The 12,785-nt window shown below is 41.9% G+C and overlaps 1 protein-coding gene across 1 annotated transcript in view; it reads right to left on the bottom strand.

Moving 5' to 3' along the window:
• Positions 1-12,785, bottom strand: part of PHLPP2 (PH domain and leucine rich repeat protein phosphatase 2) — a 717,402-nt gene that overhangs the window by 470,809 nt on the left and 233,808 nt on the right. Inside the window, exon 4 of the mRNA XM_085638614.1 lies at positions 8,049-8,239. Within this exon, the coding sequence (XP_085494740.1) occupies positions 8,049-8,239 (191 nt within the window). The remainder of the gene's footprint in view (positions 1-8,048; positions 8,240-12,785) is intronic.

The raw sequence follows: 12,785 nt of genomic DNA on the forward strand, positions 1-12,785 counted from the left end.
TACTGCCTCAAGCCAATGTCTGTCTCATGTGCTATCTCTTGTAGGTTCAACATAGAAAAACGTGTTACCTGTTTCTTTATGATTATATTGGCTCTACCGTCAGTGAGTACATCGGCTGTATTTCAGGGACTACATTTAATTAGGATTATCCATATTTAAAATACGTTTACTGTATTTCTATGATTATGTGACTATATTAGGCCTGGACAAAATTTCCGTTCCGTTCGCGGAATTTGCGATAATTTGGCATTTCCGCGTTCCGCGGAGAGCGCGGAAATGTCAAAATTTCCGCATTCCGCAGCTTTGCGATAATTTGGTTCTTGATCGCGCTGTAAAATAATACATTCTCGCGCGCGCGCGATCGCCTTACCTGAATCCCCGCGTTCGCCGACAAGTTTTCCCGATCCGGTCGCGTTCTCCATGAGATGTTGTATTGTTTTAGCCATTTGCGCTGTCTCGCGACAGTTCGCGTCCGCAGTGACGTCATGCGTCGCGCGATCACGTCTTTTTTCTCGCGATCATGCACCGCGAAACAACTGAAAACAAGATGGCCGCGCCCGCGAGCAACCGCAGGGGTAAGTTAGCGACCCGCAACCATGCAAAAAATATCGCAAACGGGCGGGAAAAAAACTTCCGCATCTTCGCGATATTTCCGCTTGTTTGCGGAGATTTTTAACATTTTCGCGATAATTTGCGAAAGTCGCTCTCGCAAATTCCGCCAACCCCTAGACTATATCATTACATTTATTGCTGATTGTACATATTTAACAACATTTTCTTTTTGTGCTATGATCATGACTTCTACTATGTGTTTTTTCCATTTTTTATATATAGAAATAAAAATATAATTTTTGATTTAAAAAAATCTCATTTTACAATTGCTTCACTTAACCCACAGTCCAGCAATTCTTCTTTGTTCTAATTACATAATGAAATATGTTGCCCTAAAAAAATTGAGACTTCACCTGGCCTATCAGGACAGTATTAAATAAGGTGGCTAGTTAGTTGCTGAGAGAATCACTTTTTTGTTGTGATATTCTGGGAGAACTATTAAAAATACTTTACCTGCTTCATAACAAAACACTGCCTGTGTCTCATATAGTAACTGTGTGAATATGACAGTAGTTTTCTAGTTGCACAGCATTTCCAGCATTTTTTTATACCACCACCAGTTTTATTTTAATTTTGTTTTTATTAATGATCTTGTGCTGACCCTCTTACCTATCAAAGCAGACTTCCCATTGAGAAAAAGGTCCCTGTTCCTTACGTGCTTTATTCGGATGATGACATTTTAATAGCAATGACGGAAAATCCCCTACCATCGTTTGTTGCAAACTTTTGAAACATATTTTAGTCAGAAAAATCTTGAGGCCAACATAAGTAAATTCAAAGTAACTATTGTTTGGGTAACTCTGTAGGCTTATTGCCTGAACTCACATCATGATTTGGGAACTGTGTAGGAGTTTGACTGGGGATTCTTTAAACTAGTAGCTGGATCTGGTTGGCCCAGACTATAAAATGTGCACACATACAAGCACATTTTGTGCATGATTTCTCTGCTCCTGATGAAATGCTAAGGATGGGGCCCTGTCAGCACCATTCAGGATTTCAATGGCACAAGTAAAGATAGGGCCCTGTATTGTGCTGAGTTGTGGCTCTGTGAGATGTTAGCTGACTGATAAGCCCACATAACAACTTTCTAAAAAAAATATGTATGCTGCCAAGATCTATTCTTCAGGCACACTAAAGTATTGGGTTAAAGGTAAGCTATGTTGTAAAACAAGCTACTTTGGTGCCAATATTTTACTTGATTATACTCCGGACAAACCTTGCTGCGATTGTACACATGAAAGTGAAGAGAGTTATTGCAATTTGACCATGCACCATATTTAATATGGAAGGCACATCTGTGGAATATCCTTTTTTTAAGTAGGATCAATCACTCTTGTGTAGCTGTTCTGAAGGCCAGGAATTGGGATCAGACACACTGTGAAAATCTAAATAAGACTTGGCTCGGAATACATGCTTCAAAAACAATGTCTATCAATCCGGTGCACGTACCTCCCTATGGGCAACTAGAAACTCCCTTATGTGTATCTGCAACAATACAGTCGTTGAGTCAGAAGGACTTTTATTGTTTAGTCCATGTTATAGAGCGTTGAGTAACCATTGGTTAAAAAACTTTATTTGTGGATTATGACATGAATAACTGTAAAGAGGCCTTAATATGCAAAAGTAGAGCTATAAATAAGATTGAGCTCTCTATGGAAAAGTTGACATACAAGTCATGGAGACTAACTATGCAGGAGATGGTCCAACCAGATAGTCCAACTTTTGAATAGCACTACAAGATATTTATACCGTATGGACATATGTTTTCTTTAAGTCATGAAGATGGAATTTTATTTACAATGAATTTTATGTGCTTTATGCTAGTTCAATTTGATGTCTTACGGAATGAATTTTTCCAAATTAAACAGCATTTGATTTGAACTGAGCCTCTACAATGTCCATAACCATCTTCTTTAACTAGGGATGAGTAATAAATTAACTCCAGGCTGCTCCATAAATACATCCATCTTAAATCTATCCTTTTGTCTCCTCTTTTTCAGCTTTTATCTCCGCTGTTTGCTATCAATTGTATCTCCCTAAATATCCTGTTCATTTGAGTGGGCTACAGGGCATTTCACGTTTCTCCAGACTTTTCCACATCACAGTGTGCTGAACAAGTATCTGCAAACTTCAAGCTCTTGGTTTTTCTGACATTCTCCAATTACTCACACTCCAAGGACTTTTAACTCTGCACCTGCCATCAACCATGGATTGTTTGCCATCATCTCATATCTCTCATGCCAAATCCAGAATTACTGACATCTCAGTTGCAGGCCCTACTTATGTTCCTTACTGAGCTGCATTATTCTTGAAGTTCATCCACTATGGGCTACCAAGTATCAGTAGTCTTGCAATTCACCATCTATGGGCTACTAAACTGAATCTGCCTTGCAGTTCACATTTTGGAATACCAAGCCATGGATGTCTAGCACACTTGTGTCTAAACCATCAGCCATATTCTGCCTTTGATAATAAACGTAAGGGCTGAGCAACCGTCATCTCCCCTTTAGCCCAGTACCTGAGAGTCCTCCTATGCCTCTCACACAATACTGTCTGGAGTATCACACTGACCACCTCTCACCATTCTTTCCTCCATTTTCTGTCTGCACGGTTCTCCTTTTATGTCCTTGATCTGCTGGTGTTGGTGCCCAGGCCATCTCTTTCCTGTTCCTTGGATAGGATACTGCTCCTCTAAGATTCACAACCGTAATCATCTTTGAGGACATCCACACTCCCCTTGTCAAATCTTTTCTCCAGATCAAGTGCTCTGCCCAAAAATGAACTGGCCATCCTATCTATTCTATCTTAAACTTCCCTTGTAGTTTTCACATTTGAACCACCCCATGAACCCCCATGCTTCCTTAACTTCCCTAATGTTTCCTGACACTTACCTTTAATTTTAGGCTGTACAGTTCCTACTCACATTGCTGAAACCTACACATTACGCTAGCATTATGAAGTTCAAGCTCCTTTTCCATTAGTCCTTTGCCAAGTAGTGTTGGAGCTTTGTAATAAATCCTTTATGTTGGCAACAGTTCCAAAAGTCTGGAAGCAAGCTCTGCTTTTGTATTATTATTTTTGTTTTTAAATCAATTGAATGTGTACCCTCTTGTCATGGGCAATTACTGGCCTTTCTTTTACCACTTCCCATGAAGATCATTGTGAGAAGGCTGCTAATTACCAACTGTCCACATTCCAGTAAGTCAATAAGATGCTTGATGAGGCCCAGTCTGGGTTTAGACATGGTCATATTAGAGACCACTCAGATTTCTATCCTTGATGACCTCAGATCTCTTGTCGACCAGGGCAATTCTTATGCCCTGGTGCTGCTTGATTAAGCAGAAGCTTTCAAACAGGTTTCTCATTCTCCATTGTTGATGTGTTTGCAGGTGTCTGGTATTAAAGGATCAGCTCTTGCTTGGTTGAAATACTATCTTTCAAACAGATCACAGGCAGTGCATGTAGGGTCCTGTCAATCAGGATGTAATGCAGCCTCTCATGTGGCACCTCAGGGGTCGGCACTGGGTCTGGCATTATTTCATCGTTATGTTCTGCCTCAAGTCTGTCTAGTTCATTCTTACAGCCTCAAGTTTGCCTGCTATGTAGATGGTATCCACTTATTAATATCTTTGGACAACAACAGCGTGACCTTCTGCTACATTTAAATAAAAGCAAAAAGGACAAATGACAGACGGAATGCTAAACAATGCAAACATTCACGCACAGTCACAAAGATCTGGGTTAAAGCAATCGTTTTTTGCACACCAAGCCCCCACAGTATGGATCCAGTCTGATTTGCATATGGCCGAGTCCAAACTGAGCTGGTGTGGTGAGCAAAAATACGGTGGACTAAACCCAGATGTTTGTGCTACTGGATTCAAGCTAGCCTGGCTGATATGGGGTGAGACCCCAAAACCAGTCCAAGGATGTCTGTTTCCGGTCCAGGGAGGACTTGGCTTGGCAGTTCGATCTGGACTGTTCCCATGGGTCAAGACTGATTTGCATATGGCTAGGTCCAAACTGTGGTGGCATGATGAGCAAAAAACACGATGGATTTAGGCCCAGATCTCTTCATTGGGGGTGAGTGTTTGACTTTGTTCAGCGTTCCGTCCATCAATTGTTCGTTTTGCATTTGTCACCTGAAGTGGGACAGGAATGCCCAGACGTGGGTGCCGTGCTTGCCATGCCACGCCACTAGATTCAAGCTATCCTGGCTGATGAGGGGTGATACCCCGAAACCGGTCCTAGGATCCTTGTTTCCGGTCCAGGGAGGGCCTGGCTTGACAGTTCGATCTGGACTGTTCATATGGGGAGCTGGGGGAAGACTGATTTGCATATGGCTAGGTCCAAACTGTGGTGGGGTGGTGAACAAAAATGTGAAGAATTTAGGCCCAGATCTCTGCACTGGTGGTGAGTGTTTGACAATTTTCAGCATTCCGTCTATCAATTGTTCTTTTTGCTACATTTAAATATTGCATGTTGGCAGTGCTAAACTGGATGAGTGCCAATTCACTAAAATAAATTGTGATAAACACAATTACTTGCAATTTCAGGTAGACACTCTCTCAGATCTCTTCTGCTAGGATTCTGGCAGGAACAACTGGTACTTGCTCCAACTCCTGTTTCAGACATCCTGGATCTTAGCTTCCAACTTGATCAGGACCAGTAGCTAAGATGTCTGGGCAAAAAGTTATTGTCCTTTTGTTTTCTTTTCTGAAAGTGCTTCAGAAGATTCTGGCTTTTTTGCCGGCACATACCAGATCTCTGGTGGTGTGGACCATGACATCAAGTCATCTTGACTACTGCAACACTGGTACACAATCTGCAGCACATTCAGAATGCAGCAGCCTGTCTTGCTTTAAGCCTCCTCAAGCGGTCTTCAGTCTCTCAAGCCTTAAGAACTTTGCACCCTCTACCAGTCTCAAAATATATTGTACTCGAAGCCAGGAGCATTGTCTTCCACAACTATCATTGGACAGGACCTCTGTATTTGTAAAACAGATGTCATCACTACCAGCCAGTCCAGCATCTAAGATCTACAGATGCTGGTGTTCTATTGGTCATCAAAGTCTATCAAGCTGGCCCTGGGGGTACAACCTTTCCATTGACACAATTAAGATTTAGAATTCACTTCCTTCTCATCTTTGGATGATTATCTATTTATACTATTGCACAAATCCCTGTAAATGTGGTTATTCTCTAAATAGCTGACTTTGTGCTGCCATTTTCAGTTTAAACATCGCCAGGACACCTTCGTAAGTAAGAACGCCGTACATGTCCTAATACCGTTACACTGCCATTGCTCTTGCAGCTTATATCCAGATTCAACCATTCAACTTTGCAGACTGTTCACAAAAACTACACTCCTCAAATCAACCACTGGGCAAAGTAGCTGACCAACTACACACAGAGATGTTCCATTTGTAACTAACTACATTTCCAAAATCAAAGTAGGAATTAATCTGAATACAGCATTGTGTAAAACAATCTAACACAAAGCAACACTCAAAAAAACATCAAGATTGCTGCAAGGTGCAAAATTAGGCAACACAAAACTAGCCAGGTTGGAATTACTTGAGTGTTGCACTGTGGGAACTCCTAATAGACCATGGCCCTATTTGGGGAAACCGGCAATAAAATAGCATACCTACTGTTTTCAACTATGTCATTTAACATGTCATGAGTGATGTAATATGTGAGGTCATAAGCAGTGCATGGTAGGAGCACTAGATATAGTTAGCTCGGTAAACTATAACTGGTGAATTTCAGTGTTTTTTTTAGTTTTAAAACAAAAGTTCATATATTATTACAAGGCCCGACTATAAGATCACTTTAACATTTTTTCAGTGAATTTCTATTTTTTTTTTTTAAGTTACATATCTAACTGTAAAGTCACTTTAACCTTTGTTTTTTCAGTGAAAATATATATATATCTGTGCCCCTAGTTAATCTCCAACAATAGGCGTCAAACCACCACCAAACTTAAGGATACCTAATAAATTGACCCCAGAATACAACAAAACCTGAGCTACCTTTGCCAGTAGGTTAATAGATGGATCCATGCGGAGGATAAACAAACCTACTGAGCATGCTTATGAATATTAACACTTCAAACATAATTACACAAACATTCTGCAGCAGCAACCCAAACTGCAAAGCCAACTGTCCCCATCAAACGTCTAACCTGCCACTTACCTCCAGTATTTTGCAGCAGGACCAGCTGCAACACCGCATCTGCTACCACTATGCAACGCTGCGGCTTCTAGGTCCCACCTCAGGGGCCAAGCACTGAAACCCTCCCCTCTTGGGGATAGTAGACCTCACCCTACCCCCCCCCCCCCGAGTTCAACTCAAGCAAAGTGGGGGCACCCACCATACCAACTTTCACCCCCCCAAATTTCACAGCCCTCTATTGTGTGGGGTTAAGGGACAGGCTGTGGCAGAGTGCCTCTTAAAACCAACATTTTATGTGTGGGAAAGAAGTCTCCCTTCCCTCCTTTCATGACCTCACAGTGAAAAATGAAACCTCGCCTGCTGTAGAAAGACAACAAACATTCTCTCAACAATCAGATAAAGGTCACAAGACATCTCTATTGATAGAAAACTGCACACAAACAGAAGTATCCTTTCCAGAAACATAGCAGCAGAGGGAGACATAAATATGATTCTGATTGACAGTTGCCGACCACAATTCCGATTTTTAGAAATGCGCATTACACAGCTTAAGCAAGGATCCTTAATAAATACAATGCACAGCTACGTTGTGGATACATGCTATCCCAGATTCCCAAAGCATGGTCCCACAAACACAATAACCCAGTCACTGTATGAGATCATACAACCGTACGCAAAGATTTACCATCTAATGCAGCGCCGAAGCATTTTCCATGGCCAGGTCGTGATAATTCTGAGAAGCAGACCTCACCACTGTCACCACAGACCTCACCACCACTCCTCACACCTCACCACTGTCTGCCTTTGTGTGTTCAAGCATCTAAAAGCAGTTGTATGGAAAAGAGGAGAACCTCGACTAGTTGACTGCATGAGTCAGGGCGGCTTCCCAGCAACGACTCATCATGCAGTTGTCTGCTGCTGAGGATATCGGCATCACAGATGATAGCTGCCATTACAATATCAATAAGTTAGCACCTCTGGCCGTAGCAGCTGCATCACTGCCCTAATGACAAAAACTGCTGCACTCATGTGCACTCGCTCTTTGACATTCATCCTTCATTTATGATGCTTCTGCATGTTTTCTCTATGCCGTTAACATTTTAGGAAAATATGGAAATGTATGGGTAATTCCAAAATATCTCCAGGGAATTAAGCTAGCCTCATTTTCTGTTGAAAACTATGAGCCGTCTCAGCCTAATTGATCTCCACACACAAATAAAAACAAGACACTTTTAGTGAGCAGGTATTCATAAACAACTCACCTTGCCTCCAACCAGTGGAAGAATGTGCATCTTTCCTGCTTGGCAATTCTTCACCGAGGACACAATTAGGCAGGTGCCGCACAAGACCACCTGGCGCTCAGCCCATTTGTGCAGTTGGGTTTTACCTTTCCGCACACTATGGATCCCAGAAAGCATGATTCGATCCAGCTGCTCAACCTGACATGGTTTTTCTAGAATGAGAGGAAAAGGACATTTTAATGTCAACTTTGAAGTAACTTTGATTGAGTTTATGTGAAAATTATAAATGCACCAGTGAAGAAAACATGTCTGACAAATGTATCGTGCCAAATGGTGATCAATACTAAGGGCCCATTACTAAGGACCTCTGCCTTGCCAACGTAAACCTACTCAAAGTCACAGTTCCTGCCGAACAAGCAGAGAATAGCTGTCAAAAGAGCTTCTGCGAACACATCACGTTCGGAAAATTGCCCGCTGCTGCCTATCCCACCGTGTCATGGCGCAATTTTTTATTTCTCAGACCACAGAAAACAAGAGTGTCACTGGAGCACAGGGAGTTTTCTATCCGGACTGGAATTGCCATACCTTAAGTGGCAGTCGGGACAGTGTGAAAATGGTGTTAGAGGAGGCCTATCGCAGCAGTTTCTGCTTTCCTTACATACATTCTATATTTAGAAGAAACATCAACTCCCTGTCTCCGTTTCTAACCTTCAAATATCTGATGTGGCTAATTAGGAGGCTTTAGCCACACTTGATTGTGATTCTAGTACATAAATGTCAATTGACAGGATTCAAGGCCTTACTATTGACTCAGAGGTGGTATATACTTTAGAACACCTTCTAGTTTTATGCCCCAGATTCCTCCCGAGTGATGTAATATGTGAGGTCATAAGCCTCAAGATAATCTCGAGATTTCTCATCAGGTAGCTGAGTCAATTCTCAAGAAGTTGTGTGCAAAAAACAAATGAGGATTAAAAGGAATATCTATACTAGCAAACGACAAACAGGCTACACAAGGCATGTTGCGCTACTGTGTGCTAAATGTTTCTGCAATACCCAGGGTCTCTTTGAGACTGAAAGGGATGAGGTACTGTCCAGATTCAGGGACAAAGCGTACTCCAATGGGGTTTTGGAGCGTTTGTCTAAAGAATTAGCATTCAACAAGAGGAAGCACCCCTCTTTATGAAATCAGGCACTGCAGTAGGAGACCTGTTGATGTATTACCACATACAGGGGGCAGCACTACTGAATGTGAAATGTCCTAAAAAAAAACTGTGGAACTGCTCAAACTTGACCCGTAATAGACAGCACTGTGGGCACAAATTCATCAATGACCTTTTGACGAGCCCAGTCACTGAGCGACTAGCTTACATCAAGCCAATTTGATTACAGTAAGGAGAGGCTTAATTGGCTGAACTTGGACGGAAGGTTGAAAAAATGCAGGAGTACAAGGACTGTAAAGAGAGAATCTTGACTAACATCAACACCTTGACCAACTCTCCCAGGAAGATTGGGAAAAGAACAAAACAGGTCATGGTGTCTGTGTTTTAAATTTCCGTTGAGAGATGAAATATGTGGGTAGTATCATATTCCCAGCTCATAAACTAATAGTGGGGTATTTGCTAGCCGTCAGGAACACTAATGTAAGTTATGCAGTTGCCAGCCACTTCTATGAAGTACATAAAAGTAACAAAAAGATGTTGTAGTACTTTGCAACTTATTATGTCTCCAAGAGTATCAGAGGAGGCAATGGAGTTGCTGCACTCAGTAGACTGGAATCACAGTACCTAACAGAACTTGACACATTTAAGCCTTATGGTCTAAACATATTCTCGTGCTCTGTATCCTTTTACTTGCCAGCTTTTGTTCCAATTTCTCGATATCCACTAAGATGCTGGTATAGTCTTCTCAACCATATTTAATTAGTATCTCAAGCATGCCGTTAGAACATTCGACCAAGTATGTTGTTTACTTCTCAAGAATTTTTTGATTTGGTTTAATATATATGGGTAAGGCTAGAGCGGTCGACCTCGAAGCTGAGGTACTGAGTTCAAGTCTCGGCAGGGCCACTCAACATCCTGTGATTCTGGGCAAATCACTTAATCTCCCCGTGCCTAACAAAATTAATGTTTCCGTCTGTAATGCAATTGGTGCTCATGTAAAGCGCTCGTATACCTTCTGGTCAAGTTCACGCACTATATAGAACTCCCAAGAAATTAAATAAATAAATCAAAATAAGTGAACAGAAGGATAAATGTCCACTGTATGAAATGTAATGGCTGTAAGCACTCTTGTTCTATTAAAAACCAATAAAACTGTGTTAAACAAAAATCTGGGTACGGTATATACACAGACCCATCCTCGAGCATCCAGGTAATTTTGTAATGCTCTGGCTTGTTACAGCATGTTAAATTTAGAACAAATGTCCTAAAATCTATTACATGACATTGTCACACTACCGTATGCTCTTCTAAATGTTCTAAAAATCCAAAAAAACGTTATCATGTCAACCTTGGGAAAAGCAGACCACGATCTTAAGTGTAAAAATAAAAGAATCTTTTATTGTGTTATTTATCCTGTGCCAGTATGTACTTTTGAAAACGGGGGGTAAATTAAAAAAGAAATGGATTTGTTACTGCATAACACCAAAACAAATACACATATTGAACAAGGCACATTGTATTTAAAGTTTTTTTTCTAACAACACATGGGCAACTGTGAACAATGTACGCCCTTTACATTAAGTACACTGGACTGTCCAAATAAAGCAACAATAAAATATTAAAATACTTGCAGATTTACAAGACGTGTGATGAAAAGGCAACGAATATGGTTGCAAAGCTTTGATGGAAAATGTAAAAAAAAATTATTTTTTCTTAAACTATAATATTAAAGCAGAGTGTTTCCTAAAACGTGGCATGTTGTGACTTTTGAAAATGCCACAAGTAGGACGAGCCAGTCGTTTCACACGTATAACCTGATGAAGAAGACATTTTTAAAGATGGCGCTAGCATCCAAGGCCAGCCGAGCACAGACAGACCTTCCTGCTGGGCCACGCCAGTGAAGCAGCGAGGTTTATTAACTACCTCGGCCGCAGCATGAAGTGCTGCTTTTAGCAGATTGATGACCTTACAGAACTGCATCTCAGGGACGAACGTGGCAAGTACAAGGGTCTGGAAATGGAAAGACTTGATAAAGGTTCTCCTTGATGTGCTGCAACAGATTATCTAACGTTCTGACCAATCATTCAATCGGTAGATTTGTCGAGCGCTATTTGTCACCCGTGAGGGTATCGAGGCGCTGGACACCTTGCCTGATTGGCCAGGCACGTATCTGAAGCCAGTGTGAGCCCAAGAAATATTACGTAAGGTGCTGGCACTGGTGGCTTACTAGGGGCAGTTAGATCCTGCAGCAGGAAATCACTGTTAATATACTGTTGAGTGAGGTTGGGGAACAGAACATTGTACAGGTCAGGAAAGCAGTTGCCATCCACTGAGCGGTCGAGGCAGGGCGTCAAAAGGGGGGCAAGCTAGTCTCCAGGCACCCGGGGGTTAACTGCAGATCACCTTCCTTGTGGGGCATGGAGGTCCTGGTCTTGGCTACGAGCGACTCTATATTACAATTACAAAAACACTGTGATAATGCTGGCCATGGAGGCCCTGAACGTTTCCATTGACATCATCTTCATTCCTACCAGTACTTTCTGTTCAGAAACAAAAGGTCTGATTTAGAGTTGGGCGTTTGTTTTGGAAAAACCATGACAGTGGTTCCTGTCAATGCAGAGATGTCCATGGGGCATGGGTACATCTCTATATATGGCGGACGGGATGTCCTTCAGAGTAATATACTCTGTTGCTCTGACTGATATTAATCCATCGGCCAAACTCCCAACCAGGTCCTAAGTGCCTTGTTTAGTGTTTGACAAATGGGATACTCCTTCATAGCATGGCTGATATCCTGCACGCTGTACCACAAGTGCTGTAGGCTACAATGCTGTTGTAGCATAGGGGAAGGAATGTCCGCCAGGTTAGGGACAAACTATCTCATCTGCCAAAGAGTAAACAAGGCCCGAAGAAGGCAGGTGTGTGTGAGAAAGCATACGTTGTGGAACAGGAATCACCAAAGTACTACAGCAGCCCTTCCTGTCTGTGAACCAAGGATTACACCCCCAGGGCAGGATCTGGTCTCACAAGGTCTGGATTCCTTCACAGCACAATCACATGACTACACTTCGCGCTAATTTTAGAAAGGCTGAGCTATACCGCCTATTGTTGTTACCAAGCATCTAAAGAATCTGAGGAGCTCACGAGCTGTACTGTGGCAGAACACAGTGAAAGAAAACAGAAACTACTCTTTCTCAACAGCCGCAGGCCTGCGAAAACTAAACCCCAAATATTCTGTATGCTGCAAAGTTGGCCATCGGTAAGCAAACCATTCTTCAGCATACTGCGAATGTTTAAGTGATGGAAGGGCTGATGAATGGCAGATGAAACGAGAGAGAGAGAGGAACCAATATTAAAAAAGACATCCTGCTCTGCTGGAATGCAGCCCTAACACCTTGGCAGAAGTAGCTCGGTTTTCCATCACTTAACCAATTGCTGAACATCTACTTCTTGACAATATCACTAAGCAAGTCTATATTGCCATTTAGTGACAATAACTACGCTTCACAGGCCTAAGTATAAAAGCCTAAACTATGTTGCTTAGGCGCAATGTAAAGTGCTAAATAGGGTGAAGCAAACGGTTTATCGTGGAGCT

The sequence above is a fragment of the Triturus cristatus genome, chromosome 12 (assembly GCF_964204655.1).
Source record: "Triturus cristatus chromosome 12, aTriCri1.1, whole genome shotgun sequence".
Lineage (NCBI taxonomy): Eukaryota > Metazoa > Chordata > Amphibia > Caudata > Salamandridae > Triturus > Triturus cristatus.